This window comes from Schistocerca cancellata, unplaced genomic scaffold, assembly GCF_023864275.1.
Source record: "Schistocerca cancellata isolate TAMUIC-IGC-003103 unplaced genomic scaffold, iqSchCanc2.1 HiC_scaffold_1090, whole genome shotgun sequence".
Classification (NCBI taxonomy): domain Eukaryota; kingdom Metazoa; phylum Arthropoda; class Insecta; order Orthoptera; family Acrididae; genus Schistocerca; species Schistocerca cancellata.
Genome location: NW_026047089.1, coordinates 17553 through 38340, shown reverse-complemented (window position 1 = coordinate 38340; position 20788 = coordinate 17553). Strand labels below are relative to the sequence as shown.

Here is a 20788-nt window from a genome sequence, read left to right as displayed (position 1 = left end):
CTGCTGGAAAATAATCGTAGGTAACCTTCTTAGTACATAGCAAATGCAATTTAAAACTACTGTCTGTTCACTTCCAAGAGTTCACGAAACGGCGTTCCCTGTCTGTCCGCCCTGGACCATGATCTATAACCAAGTGGGCGAGAGCTGCTCTTCCATCTTCCGTGTAGGCTTTCTCCATTGTCCAGTCATTGGTGGATTGTACTCGGCGGCACTTGACCGAGGCGAAGTCGATATCTTCATCCTCAGCGCCACCTGTGGCGCTGGTGGAAGCTGCGCAAGTGGCACCAGCTTGCATCTTCACGCGTGTGATGATACTGCCCTGGCTGTGTCTTGTTCGGAAAAACACAGCACCTATGATGCCAGATGGTGGTGGTGGTGGTGGTGGTGTAGGTAGCTCAAATGACTTTGCAGGAGATGGCAATGGAATTCTAGATGGTTTGACTAAGGAACTCAGAAAAAGTGATGGTGATGTAAACTCCATCCATAGAGCAGCTTGTATGGTGGTGGGGTGGAATTTCAGTGGGGGTGGAATTTCAGTGGGGGTGGAATTTCAGTGGGGGTGGAATTTCAGTGGGGGTGGAATTTCAGTGGGGGTGGAATTTCAGTGGGGGTGGAATTTCAGTGGGGGTGGAATTTCAGTGGGGGTGGAATTTCAGTGGGGGTGGAATTTCAGTGGGGGTGGAATTTCAGTGGGGGTGGAATTTCAGTGGGGGTGGAATTTCAGTGGGGGTGGAATTTCAGTGGGGGTGGAATTTCAGTGGGGGTGGAATTTCAGTGGGGGTGGAATTTCAGTGGGGGTGGAATTTCAGTGGGGGTGGAATTTCAGTGGGGGTGGAATTTCAGTGGGGGTGGAATTTCAGTGGGGGTGGAATTTCAGTGGGGGTGCAATTTCAGTGGGGGTGCAATTTCAGTGGGGGTGCAATTTCAGTGGGGGTGCAATTTCAGTGGGGGTGCAATTTCAGTGGGGGTGCAATTTCAGTGGGGGTGCAATTTCAGTGGGGGTGCAATTTCAGTGGGGGTGCAATTTCAGTGGGGGTGCAATTTCAGTGGGGGTGCAATTTCAGTGGGGGTGCAATTTCAGTGGGGGTGCAATTTCAGTGGGGGTGCAATTTCAGTGGGGGTGCAATTTCAGTGGGGGTGCAATTTCAGTGGGGGTGCAATTTCAGTGGGGGTGCAATTTCAGTGGGGGTGCAATTTCAGTGGGGGTGCAATTTCAGTGGGGGTGGAATTGACGGTGAATGCTCTCTACTGGAGAATAGCACTTAAATGGCTGTGGGGAAAGCAGTCGTGCATTTGGCTGCTTAATACTGGGAACTAAACTTTGTGCTTGCTGTAGGTAAAGCCCCCAGCTGGAATGGTTTTGACAGGGAGAGTATTGAATCACTTGCTTGTCTGCCACGAGGGGTATCAATAGGTAATTATACCATGTTTGTGAGTGGTAAAACATGCAGTTGAGATGGCTTTGGTAGTGGTCGGGATGCAGGTATGGGAAGTACGGCAGATGCACTAGCAGGGCGAGGTGAGACAGCTTTCTCAGACAAAGGAAACATTGGTAGCTCAAGTTGGTATTCTGGGAGCAGTAGGGGTTTTGTAGAACCAACGATGCCAGATGGCATTGATGGTGGAGTAGGTAGTTCAGATAGCTTTCCTGGAGATGTGTATAGAGTTTTAGATAGTTTGACAAAGGAACTTAGAAAAGGTGATCATGATACAAACTTCGTCTGTAGAGCAGCTTGGGTGGCGGTGAGGGTGGATGTCCAGTGAGGATGATAGATGGCGGTGAACTGGGGAATAGAAGATTTCAGTTCTAAACATGGCTGTTACTCAGAAACCGTATACTAGTTTCAACATAGGATTATACACCCAACCATTTGCAAATTCTTTGAGACGTTCACCTAGGTTTCGTGAACTACTATGGATGTAAAACCGGAAAATTTCATTGGAAAAAAGCAATGGTCTGGGTTTAGAGCACCTATGCTGAAATCTGGAATGTCTTTCAATTTTTGACATGAGCATAGCTGCTCTAAATTTTGACCATCGATTTTTTTGACGTATAATTTTACGGTTTATCAAAATTTAATTCTGGTGAAGACACTCTTAGTAGGTGTCGAAACCTAGGTGACTCTGCCAAAAAGTAATTTGAAACTGGTTGGCTGTATAAACTCACGTTGAATAACAGATTAGGTAATTTAAATGGCTGTGGGAAAGATAGTGGTGCATTTGGTTGCTTAATACCAAGAACTAAACTTCGTGGTGACAATAATGGTGGTGATGGTATGTCAGGAAATCGTGGTTGAACGAGCTTCTGGAGGACCGAATTCTTTTTCTGAGATGGATACTGACGGTAATTTGAAACGTAGTAGTGGAGATTGAAGCTATAGTGGGATAATGGTAGGTGGAAACATTTCGCTTGGCCCGAGCAGTGGCTGTATTTGATAATGTGTTGGGTGAAGATGGTCGCAGAAGGAAGGGATTGCAGTTCTGTACCAGAGGGAGATGGTAAGGACTACGGCAATTTTAGAACTCCAAATTCAGAGACGACAGGCGTATGGGAATGTGGCACTGGTGTGATACGTAGTGCTGCAGTACCTAACTGTCTTGCACCACGTATGGATGCAAACCCACGAAGTTGTGCCGTGGATAACAGTTGTGGCTTAGACACACTTAGGTTGGTGGGCAGGACTGGGTGTAAGCGGTGGTCCCATGAGTGAAGGTGTGTGGCGGTGCAGCTACCACGACGGCGCCGGATACAGTGGCCACGAGGCTGGAGGAACCAGGGCTGGAGACGGGTGTCCAGGCGCCAGTGGCACTGGCCCTGCTGGCTAGTTACCTGGCGCCCACGGTGACGCAGTCTGCACCTGTGCGTGTCCTAGCCAGTTCAGTGATGTCGTCCTGTATCACTACTAATGGTTAAAGCTAGTACACTTCGGATTCAGTTTGCAACAAAAGTAAGATTAGCATGAAGTAAGAGATCTGATGGGATATGCAAATCATTAGAATCTGAGTGCAACCACAGTAAGTTAGGAGTAATACCATTGACATTCTGTGTGTACGGAAATTACTCACTCACAAATCGCATTAAAATATTGGCTGCTTACGAGAATACCGTATTATCGTTCCTGTAAACAAGAGGATTGAAAGGGCCTCACCCAAATCGCGCTAGGCTTGGTTAATCAGTGTGTGTTACACATTTTTATACTCACGAACTCACTCAGAATAAACTACAGATGATATACTAGGGCGGTTTTTGTGATACCGGATTCAGTGTTTTTTCACGCATGCACCCTACTAGATTCCTTTTAAGAATTTTAAGGCCTGTTTCGTTGAACCTAAGGACGACAAACCCATGCTGCAGTGGCTGGGAAGTGGAGTGATGTTCCTGCTTCTTTATTATTGCTTAGGCGTGTGCTGGACTGCTATCATACTCGAAAATTTTCACTCTGCAGAGGAGTGGTGAGTTCACGTCGGTCAAGAGTTTGGACATCCTAATTAAGAATTGATAAGGTTCGCTTTTCTTGAGTCAGGCACTTTCTTCCTTAGTGTTGAAGAGGCTACGATAAATCGTAACTTGACAGACGATACCAGAAAGACGAGTGAGCTAAGTAGTTTCCTTCGTAATTACAAATATTTTAGTAACGCTCTTCTTTTGTCGTTGCTGTAGAGACAACTATAAACAAACTGCTTCTATAGGCAAACATTCTTGGAAATTACCAGATCACCGGAGACAATACTCAGCGACCGTGGAGGAAAAAAATATTAGTACCAGTTTTAGCACATTAACGCATTTTGTATGTTCTGTTAAATAATAGTACTTACATGTGTTCCATTGAAATGTATTTTATATACATTTGCAAAGCATACAGCTTGAGTTCACCTTCTGTTCCAATAGAAGATACACACACTTAATTTGGTAGAATTGTGTTGAAATACGTAAATCCATTGCGGTATGGGTTAGCATTAATTAACAACAATTATCCGAACGTGCCAAAAGTAAAAAGGAGGGACGGGGATATTCAAACGCTTGACAGTTTCATTGAACCCCCCTTACAAGGACCACCCTAATGATAGCAGTCAAGCACACACATAAGCGGCAATAAACAACACGTACTGTGGTGTGGGTTCCTCGTCTTCAATTTAGACAAAATAGAGCTTAAGTTTCTTCTTCAAACAAAAGGCAAAAATCGGGGCGTATGCGCGTGAAGAAACATAACATTCGAGAAAATAAGCATCACCCTAAGCCATATAGATAATTTGCACGGAACACTCAGAATGCGAGACGTCCTCCCACTTGCTGAAATCTTCATTACACCAGGACAACGGTCGTATCTGGATACGCCGTCTTAGAGACGAACGGTTACTAGAAACATTCACCGCACCACGGACGTAGTACACTGGGGAAGCATTACGTTGTGGACGACATTTACCTTGATTTCCTTGGGACCTAAGACAGTAACCGAAGGCACCGTGACACTTGCGCAGTGATGTTCCAACAGATCGCATCAGCTGCATCCCTCCATGCTGGACGTTCTCTGATGGCGGCGGCATTCGGTAAGACAGTACAAGGCCAGAAGCCGGCTACAGTGTTTACAAAAGCAGGATAGCGATCTCAAGTTGTCGTGACGACACAATTTGCCTGATAAGAACCTCGCAGACCTCGTCTGAGACGCTATCCAGCATCTGCTCAGCGCCCAAAAATCTTCGGCCCGTAATTTACGAAGATTTTGTGACGTGCGCGTAGACACCCTTAGTCCTGGTGTACGATTTCCTGTCTCGCGGCACATATTTCTTGTCAGACCATTCAGAAGCACGTTGGCAAATGTTTGTGTGTTTCCATTAATTTTCCGTTCATTAGTTACAGGAATGAGGAATTTGATAGCGAATCTTAATCATGGTGCACTGTATTTTGAGAATACACATTCAGCCGCAATTCGCGTGGAAATACGAGATTCTGTTAATCACTGCAGCTTTGAAGTCTTACTCTGGAACAGCGGTGTTCGATTCTTCCTTCGTTATATCCAGTCAACAACACTACAATGTTACATACGACCAGTTTTCGCAATAAATATGCAAGATCTTCCGGTATGGTAAGTGGGTGCTAGATCGAATCTGCAGATATTTGAAAAGTAATATTAAAATTACAGCTCCTGGGTAACAGGCAGGATATTTGCACAGCGAACTTTGGTTAAAAAAGTTGGCTTGTCCTCGTGCGACATAGCAAAGTTGGAAACTTTCTGGCAGATTAAAACTGTGTGCCCGACCGAGACTCGAACTCGGGACCTTTGCCTTTCGCGGGCAAGTGCTCTACCATCTTTTTGATTTTTTTTTTGTTTTTGCAAAAAAAAATTGTAAAACAAATCACAAATGTAAAGGAACAGGGATACAGGGATGTTGTTTTTATTTATTTATTTTCCATAAAGATCACTCTGTGAAAAGGAACATGTAGATCATTTCATGGTATAGTATGTGCATTATATATGGAGCGGTGAGAGAAGCGTGAGGTTAATTATCAGCTGTCAAATGTGCACACCGACTGCACCCGGCACATCCCAAATGCGTGGGGGGTCGAGGAAGACTGCGTGATGATAGCTGGCAAAGGTTTTCCCATAGTGTGACCATCTACGAACCTCATTGTGGGCTTGCTGCAAGAAATACCAAAAGTCGAGTCGCGACTTGGCAGCATCCCCATAGAGGTACGCGATCGTCCAACCTTTGACCCAGATGATCGAGTGTGATTTAGTCGCCGGAAAGCAGTCACTCCCCGGATGTAAGAAGGAAGCAGGTGTAATATGTTGCGGGGTCACACGGAGGTAGCAAGCCACCATCTGTCTTCCTAGGAGCCATACGTCCTCCACCGCGATACAAGTTAAGCGGTGATGGTCGTCATCCACTTGGCGACATTTCGGGCATAGTGGAGTGTCCACTAGTCGAATGGCATAGAGTCGTTCGTTGGTGTTGAACTTGCCACAGGTGACAGAGAACCACAGTGCCCGAACGAAGGTAGGAAGGAATTTTTGGTGCACATGTCTCCAAATCTTCGGCCAATGCAACTTGGGGTGTTTGAGTTCAATGACATTATGACTTATCCGTCGTTGCAGCCAAACATAAAAATCCTTCGCGCATGGTGGTCTCGTACGCGGAAGCTCGTTTCTGACATAACTAAGTTCCACGATAAATGTTGATACATGCGCAAAATGTGGCGTAATGTTGCCCACCGCTACCGGAGGTGTGAGGGACGCTGGAACTAGGAGATCCAGTAGGCGGGATGTAAGGGAATCACGCCCGCTACGCCATTGCTTGTACATCGTGGCTAGAAGGAGCGCCGTCGCTCGGCAGTGAACATTCGTAAGTCAGAGTCCCCCCTTGTCCGTAGGGAGCGTGAGCGTTGTGTATCGCACCTTGAGGGGCGATCCAATCATCACAAAATAGCCTAGTGCTGATTGAAGTCGACGTCCGAGCGTGAGTGGTAGGGGCAGGATCTGCGAAATATGCACCATTCGAGAAACCACATAAGTGTTCAGATATTCGACTCGCTGCAAAGAATGAAGGCGCCGTAGGAGATGTTGTCGGACCATGGTACGTGTTGTCTGTAAAATACGTCGGTAGTTAACTGCCGCAGTATGTTTTACAGATGAGGTAAAGTCTATGCCGAGATAGCGGAATCGTTGCACATAAGGAAACGGACTGATTTCTTCTGGCGTAAGGCCCCTTCCAACCGGCATTGCTGCCGATTTGTTAATGTTCACTGCACTACCCGCCGTCACACTGTGGTCCAACAACAGTTCAAGGACCGTCTTCACCTCTTCTTCAGAACGAACGAGCAGCAGGAGGTCGTCCGCATAGGCACGACATTTGAAGGTGTAGCCCCGCAGTTCCATCCCAGAAAGAGAATTTGTTAGCCTCCCAATTAATGGTTCCAACGCTATCGCGAACAGCAGCATCGAAAGAGGGCAGCCCTGGCGAATGGATCGTCGAATTTGAATGGGCCCTGCTATACGCCCATTAACCTGTACCAAGGATTGTGCGCCCCCATAAATCCTTCTAATGAGACCAGTAAAACGGTCTGGAAATCCCATTTGTTCCAGTACAGCGTACAGATAGTTGTGGCGCACCTTATCAAAAGCACTGTCAAAATCAACCGCCACCATCGCCGCTTTAAGCCGGCACTCCTCTGCCAGCGCTATCACATCACGGCATTCGCCAGTAGCTGTTTGCACGTTCACCGATCCACCCGGTGTCGTCTGTTCTGGAGAGAAACGCTACGAATTAACATACGACATCGGGACGCTAGCAACCGTGCAGAGATCTTACAGTCGGCATTAAGCAGGGTGATGGGGCGATAATGTGTGACCGTAATTCCTGGCTTCGGTTTATGTACTGGGACCAAGAGGCCTTCCATAAAAGCCGGTGGAATAGGCGCATCGGAATTTAACATCTCGTTGTACATTTCCGTCCATCGCGGTGCCATTTCGTTGCGAAATTCTCGATAAAATTCAGCAGGAAGTCCATCAATGCCTGGGAACCGATTCAACGCACCCTTTGCGATCGCATCATGTACTTCCTCACAGCTAATCGCTTCCAGTAAGGTTCCCGCGGCTTCCACCGTCAGTGTACGGGAGACGTACGTGGCTATACGTTCGAGGCCATCGACAGGGGCTGCTTCTTCCCGATAGATGTCTTGGTAATGGTCGACGAATGCAGAGACAATGTCCGCTTGACGCGTCACTCTTCACTCTTCGGTCTTCGCGGGTAATTAATTCCCGTACCAAAACGCGTCGTCGGTGCTTTCGTTCATTCACGACGTGGTGCATGGAAGGAATCTCGTGCATTATCGTATCGTGACATCTGGCGCACACCATGGTTCCCTGAAGATGTTTCCGAGCTAAAGCCACTAGTTTAGCTTTTATCCTTTTGCGTTCGATCCAGACGTCCTGTCCCGGCGGACCATCGTCCAGGTCGCGCAGCGCTGCAAAATAAAAGTCGGTCGTACGGCGGCGCCATTCTGCCATCTCCCTGCTATATGAGATGAACGTACGGCGAAGCGCCGGTTTAGCACAAGTCAGCCACCAATCAAGCTTCGTCGCATACCTTCCAACCCTTCGCTCGCACATCGTCCATGTCTCAAGGATCCGGTGACGGCATACAGGATCATGTAGATGTTGAATGTTTAATTTCCACGGTGCCTTACTGTTCCACACCTCTCTACGGGGAAGAAGCACCGTACAGATGTAAGCGCTGTGATCGGAAAATGCCAATGGCCAGCGTTCCGCGTCCTGGACATCATTTGCATGAGCGCGTGAGATATAAATGCGATCTAACCTGCTCGCCGAATGACTTGTCACATAGGCATATCCCGGTGCATCTCCATGTCGTAATTCCCACGTGTCACTAAGTACAAGGTCGGTGACAACGATTCGCAACTCTTGGCTGATGTTTGCTTGCGGCCATTGGTCTTTCTGGCTGAGAACACAGTTGAAACCTCCACCAAGTATTACACATTCATAACGTCCATGGAAAAGTGGGGCAATGTCTTCTGCATAAAATCGCGCCCTTTCCCGCCGCCGATTGTTTCCCGACGGTGCATAAAGATTGATGATGCGTGTCCCAAACGTCGTGAAAGCCATTCCCCTGGCCGACGGAAGGTAACACACGTTTTCCACTGGGAAGCCATCTCGCACGTAAACTGCCACCCCACTCCCATTGTGATCTCCATGTGACGAATAGTATTGGTAGCCTGCGATGTATGGGAGTGCAGCTATGTGGACTTCCTGCAGCAAAGCAATATCTACATCAGATGCCCAAATCGTTTCCTTCAGTAGGTGTATGTTGGCCGGTGAACGCACGTCATTTATATTTAATGTCGCAATACGGTTCGCATGGCGTTGAATCCCACTCTGTCGATGCGCAACACCATCTCCCTGCATCGGCGCTGGGGGCTGAGTTATAAGACGTTCTCTCGCCCCTCTCCCTACACCTTCAGCAATTATTAGGCCGTCTTCGTGAGTGCCGGCTGCCTCTGTATGACGTCCGGCGCCGCCTCCTCCTCGTCATACCACATCTTTGCAGGCAGTGATATATTCGTGTCCATTGCCACAGCATCCGTGTCTGGAGAGCCAACTGGTTGTGATTCCTCTTCAGCATCACGACTTCCCGGTACCGTCAATGTGACAGACCGCAGCGGGTCTGATCGAACAGTTTCCATTGCCTCATCCTGTTTCGTAGAGGCTGTTGTGTCGTCTTGGTCCACAGGCACATCGTCTTCGGGGCAAGGGGAGTCATCCCTAGGAGATGTCGTGCGACGACGCCGTTTCCTCCTTTTCGGGGAACGTTGTTTGCGTGATCTTCCTTCCGTGTCCTCAGATTGTAGGGAATCACGGCTGCCCGACAGAAAAGCATCCGTAGGAACAGGAAGTGTTTAGAGTCCCATCGTTGTACTTGGCGGGAGTTCGTTCGAAACTGATGTTGTCGTCACAGAGTGCGTTCCAGACGGAACAGCATCCGTAGTGGCTGGAACTGCTTCGTGTACTATAGGTGTGCTTGGTGGGAGTTTGGTCTCATCTGATATCGCCGTAGATTGTATGCTCGATGGAGCAGCATCCTCTGTCATCCCGACGTCTGCTACAAGGTTTCGGAGAGTGCCATCTTGATCTTCCACCAGGGCTGTGTCTTTTCGGTCATCAGCGGACGCAGTGAGGGCTTTGGCATAGGTGATCGGTAATACTGTCATCGCCGGCGACGGCTCCCGCACATCTGAAGGCAGTTGCGTAATCCGCCGTTGCATACAGTTCGACCTGAGGTGTCCCTCCTGGCCGCAGCCAGATTATGTACGTGGTTGACCATCGTAAATCACCACCGCCCGACAACCACCAATTGTCAGATAGGACGGTACATGCTTCTGAAGATCAATAGTGATCTGTCGCACTCCGTTAAGAACTGGGTACGTGGCGAATTGTGTCCAGCGTTCTGCTGTGTGACCATGTACCGTGCCGTATGGCTTAAAAGTCTCGATAACTTCGTCAGCCGGGAGCTCAAATGGCAGCTCAAAAACACGTATTGTCCGTACACCCAGACCAGCATGTTCTACAGTTACCGTGCCGACATTCCCGTCACTATGGCAAAATCGGAGACCTGCTTTTGTCGCCTGTAGAATTTTCTCACACGCCGCGTTATTGACCATCTTAACATACACCGTGGGACTAACGATGGACAGATGAATTCCGACAATATCGTTTGGCAGTATCTTGACGTCCTCTCGAATGAATCGTTCCACTGCTAAAGCCTTTGGTCGTTCGTAGTCTTTGCAGAAATTGAATCGTAATGTAGTTTTCCTGTACTTGTTCGCCATGATCGTTGTTACTAGCCCGCGCGCAGAATAAGTCCACAAGTTTGCCCGCGAAAGGCAAAGGTCCCGAGTTCGAGTCTCGGTCGGGCACACAGTTTTAATCTGCCAGAAAGTTTCATATCAGCGCACACTCCGCTGCAGAGTGAAAATCTCATTCTGGATAGCAAAGTTCCTCAACATGGCATTTGATAAAACAATGCTTTCCATGAAAATGAATCTCACCTGTCATTAATGAAGTATAAAATCGTTTACTCAGTTCATTTGTTGGACAACGTTTGTGAATATACACTACTGGCCATTAAAATTGCTACACAAAGGAGAAATGCAGATGATAAACGGGTATTCATTGGACAAATATATTATACTAGAACTGACATGTGATTACATTTTCACGCAATATGGGTGCACAGATCCTGAGAAATCAGTACCCAGAACAACCATCTCCGGCCGTAATAACGGTTTCACAGGGATCGAATAAAGGTTACAGCCACGGGTCGTAACATATCTGAAATGTAATGTCCACTGTTCAAAGTGCCGTCAATGCGAACCAGAGGTGACCGAGACGTGTAACTTTTGGCACCCAATACCATCACGCCGGGAGTTAGTGGCTCCACGTGAAAGCCTGACAGCTTTCGTATGCCAAATATATCGCCACCGTCGTCTGCCGCTGGCGTGGCGACGGTGAAAATTGGCGTTTTCTTCTTATTGGTATTATGCAGCTTGACGGCTGCATTCAGGAAGCCTTGGCGGCGCAGGCCTTCTGACTGCGTGCTCCGTCAAGACCCAGGGTAGGCCCCTTAGGAGCGCCTTGGTTATCTTCCCGCGACTAATTACGGGCTCCATCGTCGTCTTCCGTGGAGCGTCCACTATATAAGCGACCACAAGGTCATTCAGGGTAGTTCAAACTCGCTGCCTGGAGCGTGATGGTGGTATCAGAATCGACCGACTCGACGACAACCACCTCCTCGCATCGCTGCCCCATCTCGTCGAAGAGTTTCAGCCACTCGACCTCCCTGCACACTGTACAGGGCGGGAGCGGGGGAACGAACTTCCATCTTCTGCCTCCGAGCTGCCGCCTCTCGCGACCTTCCTTCCTATGCTGCTCATCTTTACCATACTGCGCGCTGGGGTTACGACAATTTGCTTTTTGCTGTTAAAACAGCGGCACAATAATTTGCCACCCCGCGCGGAATACGGTCTTCCGAACACTCCCTCAGTAGCGGAGCGTCGCGGCTGCGTGCTATGCTCACCCGCTCGGCTGCCACGGCTCGACTGCGCGTCGTTGACGAGCTGACCTTGTCCCATATTTATGTCTGGGCGATGTGTGGCGCTCCCTATGCCGTCCGCGCCCACTGTGGCCATTTCTGGCGATGGTAGCAGTCTCTAGGTGCTCCAAGGAGCTTGCTGCCGCCTGGTATCGCGTATGCCGTTCTGTTCCGTTACTTACGCCCTTGGACGTCTGTAGTTCATTCCATTGTTTCTGTAGTAGTTACAAAGTAGGATTCCACGCAGTACTAAGCTGCTATCCTGCTTCCCTGTTGATAAAGTTCTCCATCTTCTTGATTTCAATTGATTCATAAAAGACACTAGCCCAGAATCGGGGGTCTGAGCCAGGATCCTGGTTTTTTCATACTCCATGGTGTGCTCAATGTCCAGGCAATGTTCTACTACTGCAGATTTAATTACATGTCGTAGCTTGGTATGTCTCTGGTGTTTACATCTTATTTCAACTGTTCTGGTAGTTCAATCGATGTAAGACATCCCACATTCGCATGGTATATGGTATATGGTAGAGCCTAGGTTCCCTTAACCCCAGATCATCCTTGGCAGTTCCAAGGAGTGTCCTTATCCTCTTAGGTGGGCAGAACACACACTTGATATTGTTTCTTAAAGATTCTACTGACCTTGCCAGATAGAGGCCCAGCATACGATAGGAAGAATACTTTCCTGGTCTCTTCTTCCTGCTCCTCTCTTGTTGCCTCAGGTCATCTGGTGGGATGGAGCGCTTTGCGGATGTCCATGGTAGAGTATCTGTTGTCTGTGAACACTCTTTGTAGATGTTCTAATTCAGCTGTCAGAATGTCTGGGTCAGTGTGTTTTGGTTCGGTGTGTTCTCAGTACTCCATGCTTCTGTGCTGGGTGATGGCAGATGTCAGCCTGTAGATATGTCGGTACGCGTTGGCTTACTGTACCCACAGTGGCCTAAGGTGCCGTCTGCCTTCCTCATTATCAAGACATCGAGGAATGAGAGCTGACAATCACTCTCTAGTTCCATGGTGAAATTGATGTTGGGGTGTCTTTTATTGAGATCGTCCAGGAACTCATCCAATCTTCTTTCCCCATGTGGCCAGATGACGAACGCGTCATCAACGTATCTGAAGAAACATGTCAGCTGGTAGGCAGCAGTTGTAAGTGCCTCTTCCTCGAATTTCTCCATAAACAGATTCGCTACTACTTGAGATAAGGGGCTACCCATGGCCACTCCTTCGGTCTGCTGATAGAATCGGCCTCGACAAAGGAAGTACATCGATGTCAAAATATGCTTGAAAATATCCAGCAAGGCTCCGTCAAATTTCTCACTAATTACATCGAGTGTGTCCTGACACATCAAAACTGACCATGATGTCTGTGGAATGTCTCAACAACCTACCGATCTGACACAGTCAGAGGAGTTGCGGATGTGGTGGACACACTTTCACACTTCAGGTGCTATCATCATCTTAACATAGGAGGCTGTAGGGTAGGTGGCTGCGCCGGTATTACTGACGATCGGGCGAAGTGGTACACCCTGTTTATGGATCTTCGGTAATCTATACGGTCTGAGTGGTGCTGGTGCCTTAGCTTTTAGTTGTTTGACAACCTTCTCACGCCCTCCTGTTTCCTTAAGGAGAGACTGGGTTTTCCTGTCCACTCTATCGGTGGGGTCATTCTGAAATGGATTATAAGCAGGGCCCTCCAAAAGTTGATACATCTTTTGGTCGTAGTGAGTCTTCAGCGGTATGACAGTAGAGTTCCCTTGGTCTGCTGGTAACACCACCAAGTCTTTATCTTCCCGCAAACTCTTAAGCGAAATCTTCTCGTCTCTTGAGATGATTGTTTTGGGCGGCCTGGCTCTGGTTAGCGCCCTGCATGTCTCTCTCCGAATCTCTTCTGCAACACTGGACTCTAGTGTTGACCACTTGCTCCACAGAGCTGATTAAGCTGGAAACCAGTAGCTCTCTAGGAGTGACAGCAAAGTTCAGGCCCTTACTGAGTACTTTCAAGGTGACGACATTAAATGTGCGACCGCTCAGATTTGCCACTGTGGGAGTGTCATGTGTTTGTTGCACTCTGTTATTGAGGCGCTCAAATTTCGCTGTTTGTCAAGCTGTAGCATTGTGTTTAATGCATGCCGCCAGCGCCCATGATCCTGTCCCAGTCTTCAGGCGCCAAGTTGCTGGCTATGTCCAGATGTCTACGTAATAGCTCCCTGGAGATGACGTCCAGTCTATGCCGCATGTCCCAGATACTTTACTTACCATAGCTATGCGAGCACGATGCTTGATCCTATTAGCCGCCTTAGATGTGATACGTTTAATCTTGGCAAAAGCAGGCACCACGTCTCCTTCTCTGCATCTGAGAAGGAAGTTGAGATAGCTCAACATCCTCTCTTTGCGCTGTCGTAGCTTGTCCAATAACTTCATTTTCTTTCACATCCCCCCCCCCCCCCCTGTCTTGCAATATAATTTCTAAGAGTTCCGGTGATTTGTTATCTCGTAGAATCGGGTGTACTGCCCGTGGTCCGCGTCTTCCCAACACGATATGGACATAAATATGGGACAAGGTAAGCTCGTCAACTAGTCCCAGGAACACGTGGTGAAGACACAGAGTTAAGGTCGAAATATCGTGTTGGGAAAACGGTACACCCGATTCTACGAGATGACATTTGTGAATTTAATAAGAAACGAAGGCCTAAGAATGACTACTTGAATGAAATAAAGAACTCTGCCTTCAGCTTAATTAAATAAACAAATTCCTTTAATACTTCAGTAAAACAGACGAACTTGTGAAATAATTAGGTTTACAGACGTTGAAGTCAGAGTTAAACGAGGCAACGTAACAGCCGTCTTACTGACAAACCAACTGGAGCCTTTGACTAGCAGCAACAATAGCCTCTCGCCGAAGGACAAGAAATGCTGCAGAACTATAAAACGAAACAAATTAAAAAGAGCATTTAAATAGTTAAGCCACCAATTCAGACAACTACTAACCTTTGGCTGCAAAACTATACAGGAGATGACATTTACGCATGTTAAATAATCTTAAACTGCCACATATAGTCAGAAAATGTTTTAAGGGTAACAGCAAAGTATGAGCGAAAGTAGTTGTGGTTAAGTGTTGCTATAACTGCGTTCAGCTTTGGACTCCCTAAATTATCACAACAACTTAAGGTAGAAGACAACGATATTAAAGGCCCCCAACTGAGGTAATGAGATAAAAACGTTAGACACGGTACTGAGCCGATAGAAAGAAAAGGAATATCAATTGGTAAACTACCATGCACTACAGCTGAAGTCCATAGCGCGGTGTAGGAAGAAAACAATGATGTGCCAACAATTTTCTGCAAGATGGCAATGCGAGTTTTAAGTTTGGTAGCTGTGTTTGACACGTGATTATTGAAGATGTGATCAGTCCCGGGTGACACGTATAGACATTGTGGATGCCAATTGTGGGCCAGTAGTTTGTTCTAAAAGTAAATTGTGTTCTTTATTGACTAACTCGTTATTTAGGTGGAATGTAGAGATTCGTCATTGTGGCAGTGGGTCAAATGTCTGACGGCGAATATATTTCCCAATAACGTTTCTCAGTGGCCTCTATATCTTTACAACTTACTGCCAAGGCCCAGTTGTCGCCGTATCCAAACTTATATACGGTGGTTTCGAGCAGATCAGCTATATATAGGCCATATAACAGAGGATTCAGAACGGTTCTATCGAGATACCTTCACCTGAGAAGCTTCGGTAAGTGCAAAATCCTTCCTGTACAGTTTGAATATGTTCATGCGTCTCAAGGCTGAATGTGCCACACAGCAATCTTCCCAAAACTTTGTAAATCATTGTGAGCAGTACAACTGGTCACTGCAGGGGTGGCGACTTTATTGCCTTTCGGAGCTGCAAACTTTCGGAGCTGTTTCGAAGCAAGCTACGTCTTACACATAATTAAGAAGCAGCATTTTAAAAAGAACATTACATAACTATTTTATTGAACTAGAAGAAATTAGGAATTGCAGATACGCGATCGTTCGAATGTTCCTTCCGATGCGACCCGTTTGAAATCTGGCTGATCAATAATCAGCGCAGTTACTAATTGGTGTCTTGACGTGGTGATGGTTGCATACACGTTTCACTGGGCTACAACTTTCATAGCTTCCTCTGCAGAGACTTCCCTTTTCTACTTCGTATTCGAGAGTATCCTAAAATGATACCCGATACTGTTACAATTTTTTAGATGCTCGCATACCGTTGTTACATACGACTGCAATCACATGTAAGGCCTGTTTACTATAGCAGCCGGGGACAGTGACGTTGTGCCACTCTACATGTGTAATGACAATAAGCACTCCGTCTTCAGGCCACGAGTGACCTACCGGGACCATCCGACCGCCGTGTCCATCGCTGGGGAGGATGCGGATAGGATGGGCGTGAGGTCAGCACACCGCTTTCCCGGTCGTTATGATGGTATTCTTGATCGAAGCCGCTACTATTCGGTCAAGTAGCTCAATTGGGATCACGAGGTTCAGTGCACCGCGAAAAATGGCAAGAGCGCATGGCGGCCGGGATGGTCACCCATCCAAGTGCCGACCACGCCCGACAGCGCTTAACTACGGTGAGCTCACGGGAACAGTTGTATCCACTGCGGCAAGGCCGTTGCCAATGACAATAAGCATAAAGCCTATTTTCAGCAACATCATACAGCCAATTTTTTTAAAGAAGTAATACGCCCATGTAGTGTCGTAGCAGCAATAGCGAAAGTTTGAATATACTTACAACCGTTACAAGAACAATCAGTGTTCATCGTGCATGAAGTTCAATAACAGTTGCCGTCATGTACGTAAGACCGCGGTCACGTGAAGCAGATCCCTCTGGCGGTAACTTGGTCTGTGCAAAAGGACAGGTCTTGGCTTGCTATTTGATTGCTGCACGTTTCCCACGATTTGCAATAGTTGTGTGTACGTAGGAGTGCGGAAAGTAAACCATATGCTGCTAAACCAATGTACAAGGGGTAGTACCCTACGTGTTCAGGAGATTTTTCCCTACATGACATGTTCTGAATGTTGTTCTTGTAGGCCTATGGCTATGTGGAAGCCAATGTGTAGGGACACACACTGCCACACATGCAGATGTAGAATGTTACGGATACGAAGAAACAAAAAAACACGCACACACACTACCATCAATATCATGTAAGTAATTCAAAGAAAAATTGTAATATGCTAGCATAATGTTATCGACTAACGTCGTTCCTGTTTACCGTTCTTTCCGTATTACACTGCAAACAAACGATGGGTAAAAATGTAAGTAATACAAATAGTGCATTAAAGGAGTAATACTGACAGTTTATGGTGGTCAAAATGGTTTCATGATTTAGACGCTCATACAACCATGTGAAACATTTAGTCTTCCTTGCAGATGTTGGGTAAATCATGGGCATATGGGTAACTTCTTCGTTAATGATGAACCATCAGCGACTCAGTCGTATTGTGGTGTATTGGTCTTCTCAGCCCTTCTAGAATACGCAGAAATCTGCTATTATAAACATCTCTACCCACGGCCTTAAACATACGTTGCAGTCTTTAACATGCAAATAAAACAATATTGAATGAATGCTGGTGTATATTCTTTCCTTCAGTGGAGCAGAGGAGTGCGAACTTCGGTAGCAGCGCTTTTGTTTCTTTTTTGCTCCGCGAAATGGATTATAATTTCTGTCCACCTTCCTGATTACTCAGTGATTCGAATAAAATGGTGTCACATGTCGCTACACTTAGTTTTCAAATTGTGTCAAAGTTGTGTATAGATAGATGATGCGAATTCTAATATGCTAATATGTTTCGTAAAGAGATTTCTCGCGAGCAGTGACTCCCGTGAGAAAAAGTATCTTACCCTTGGTTTGTACCTGTCCCTGTAGAATCGGCTTGTCGCTCCTGAATGCATAGAATACATATGCATAGGTTTAGCTAGTAATAATTCACTTCACAAATAGTAGTCTCTAGAACATAGACTTAGCGCCGACTAATTAAACTGTGTTCTGTTCAGTGCTCATAGTCCCACTCTAAATTATTTTACATGATATCCTGAAAGTTCCCTTCACAATGCGGCACGGACGGTTTACAGAATTGTCCTCGATTAGTCTCGGATGATCCACATCTCGATGAGAGGTTAGTCCTGCCTTTCATCTCTCTCCCCCCCCCCTTTCCTAATTATCTCCAGCTCATTTTTCATGGTTTCAGTAGTATTTACTTTCACTGTGGGCAATTCTCTATGAAATTTTGCTTTACTGACCGTGAAAAGTCCATCTTCACTTGATGGCCTTCTTGGAGCCTGCTGCTCTGTACATAGTTAACAGGCTGGCAGTTAGAGCCAACGAGCAACGTTCCTTTTTAGAAGTCGGAATTACTTATTTCCCCTTTTTGTACATTTAGGTAGCAACATGGGTAGATGAATTTCTGTTAATTGCAGCCATAATTTCAATAACAAAAAAGTTATATCAAACGCGATTTGAAATGCTAAAATGGTGTTGACCCTTTTATAGGTAGTTATTGCGTTATTTTAAGATTTCTGTACCTGTAGTAGAACATGTAATGTGCATAAAATTTGGAAACTTGTAAGAGACCACATAAGGGTAGTTCCAGGGATTAGCTCTAAATTGGATCCACTGGATCAAGCATGATACTACCAAACATTTTTTGCAGTCGTAAAGTAGCAAGGGGAAATGAACAGAAAACTATTTTACGTTACGAATAATTCAGTGGACTAAATGGCAGACAATACACTCGAGAATGCTATGTAGATTTACGAAATCAAGACTAAATTCAGTGCAAAATAAATTGAATTCATGGCACTGGAATTTATCCTTACAGGAGTAATGTATGAAAAACCTTCTGTAGCAGTCAAATACTGTGGTACCTGTCAGTCTTTCTAGCTGTTCCACCAACTATCTCCATTGCATCTACAAATAAAGACAGGGGTACATTTTTGACGTACTATTAATAATTTCCTTACCTGTTGGAGGTACATCAGCATTGATACCAGGTGTATCGATTGTAGAAGAGCCTGGACTTGGTGTAGTTAAATGAATGGTTTTGATGTCGATATTATCGGACAATTTGCTGTCTGCCAACTGGAGCAGCAGTAAGTAATCAGAATATCTCACTTGCAGGTGGTGGAACAGGCAATTCAAATGGTTTTGAAGGTGGTGGCGGTGCAGGCATGGGAAGTTCAGCAATTGGACTATTAGGTGAGGGTGAGACAGGTTTACCAGATAAAGGAAATGTCTGTAACCAAAGTTCGTGCGGTGGAGGCAGTATTGGAATATTGGGCTTCCTAGGATCTGTGATGCTAGGTCAGTGATGGTGGTGTAGGTAGCTCAAATGGCTTTGCAGGAGACGTGGTTTGCTTGGATATGCAGATAATAATTCTAGTGCAACCACAGTAAGTTAGGAATAATACCACTGACATACTATCTATACTGATGGACTAAGTAAGAATTTCTCATTCAGAAATCACATTATAATACTGGCTGCTTACGAGAATATCATGTTATGCCTTGTGTGAGGAAGAGAATGGTCTGCCAGCAGATCGGCATCCGATTTGGCTAGATTGTGGCCAATCAAAATAGCATTTCATCGTTACAGGATATTGTTATTCAACGTCGTTCGTGAAGTGGCTATTGTTAAGAGAGTATGGTTGAAGGAGGTCTATACAAAACGCCTAGCATAATCGAAAAAGCCCCACACAACTAGGGCTACTCTTAGCTCACACGTGTCACACCTAGATGCTCGCAATGTCTATCATCATAACCTACAATTGGAATGCCTGTAGAAGGGTGGTTTCCAGCGTATCGAATTCCATGTCTCTGATGCACACATCCTACTTGCTTACTTTGGATTATAGAAGAATTTTAAGAAACATTTTGTTGAACCTGAAGACGACGGACCCATGCCACAGTGGCCGGGAATTTGAGTCATCTTCCTACGTGTTGTTAAGCGCTGGTTTCGTGTCCGCTTCTGGAGAATGAAAGCAGAGTGAGTTCATTTTTCAGAAGCCTGGACATGTTACTGAAATTAACCCTAGAAAAAGATCCTTTTTCTCTGGATTCGAACACTTCCGATCTTACTTTTCAACAGGCTACGAAAAGTCGTAAAGCGATGTATGACACGATGGAAAGAGGAGTGACGTTCATGTTAAGATTTCAATGGACAATTAACAGCTGAATAAGAACAAACAGTTATTCTAATAATTTCCGGGTATGCAACCGGATCCCGTCGACATTCTGCCATGATATTTCGGCCCAGAGACGTCCGGCCATCATCAGGTGAGTACGCAACTACTGAAGAGCCCAATAAGGATGGGGCCCCTCCACGCCCACACCAACGTGGTGACCAAACCAAAAGTTCTACTGTCACCTCCGTAAACATGTTAGTTTTTGAATCAGGCGTCACAGGATGCGGGCTGTGATGTTATCCGTGCGTCTGAGTAAGATTACTCATTAACATGGTCCATCAGGAGATAGAAGTGCTCGAAAACGATTGAAGGGTAGCGGTTGTAAGGGCAGAGGAAAAAAAGTGCCAAGGCAAGAGCCAAGGGAAAAAAAACCTCTGCGACAGTAGGACGGGTAGTAAGGGCAGTAGCGGCTTGCTAGCTGCGACAGAGCATGCAAGGTGCGGTTATGTTAGTTCGAGGTATCGTGCATCGTTACCTTTGTCGTTGCTGGAGCTTGTTGCGGCGCTTGCTGCAGTTGCTGCGTCCCTGCAACAGTTCAAGGTCGTTGTAGATTAGTGGGCGATCGGTCATAGATCGGCTCACGGACGGTGTAGGGGGTGTGTGTGGCTGGTTTGCGTGCTGTGTACAGTACGGCTTCCCTGCGGTTGCCTGTTTTTTGGCTGGTCGCACATCTGTGTTTCCAGTAGTAACTGTGTTGCAGGGGCTCGCCAGTACTGTCGTGTTAGCGTTCTATGGACCACAGATGTTTAGATCCTAGCCAGTAATGTCTTTGGTCTGTTATGCTTCCATCTATGGTTGTGGTCGTAGTTACCCAGAGAAAGGATAAAGGGGTTGCGCGAGTGTCTCGTGTTATTGTATAGTCGCATGGAGAGTTTTTGGAATACCTGCAAGATAGTATCTAGCCGGTATTCCCGGTGAAGGTCCGCGATGCGTGTGTAGTGCGGAGCGTTGCTTATGATTTTGAGTACTT

The 20788-nt window shown here is 46.4% G+C and overlaps 1 protein-coding gene across 1 annotated transcript; it reads left to right on the top strand.

The window, feature by feature from the left end:
* Positions 1-353: 353 nt before the first annotated feature.
* LOC126154491 (putative lysozyme-like protein) lies at positions 354-18937 on the top strand (the record flags this gene model as incomplete). Its single annotated transcript, XM_049916144.1, has 3 exons — positions 354-495; positions 2730-2894; positions 18755-18937. Coding segments are annotated over exons 1-3 (490 nt in total), but the record flags the coding sequence as incomplete, so codon positions are not given.
* Positions 18938-20788: the final 1851 nt, after the last annotated feature.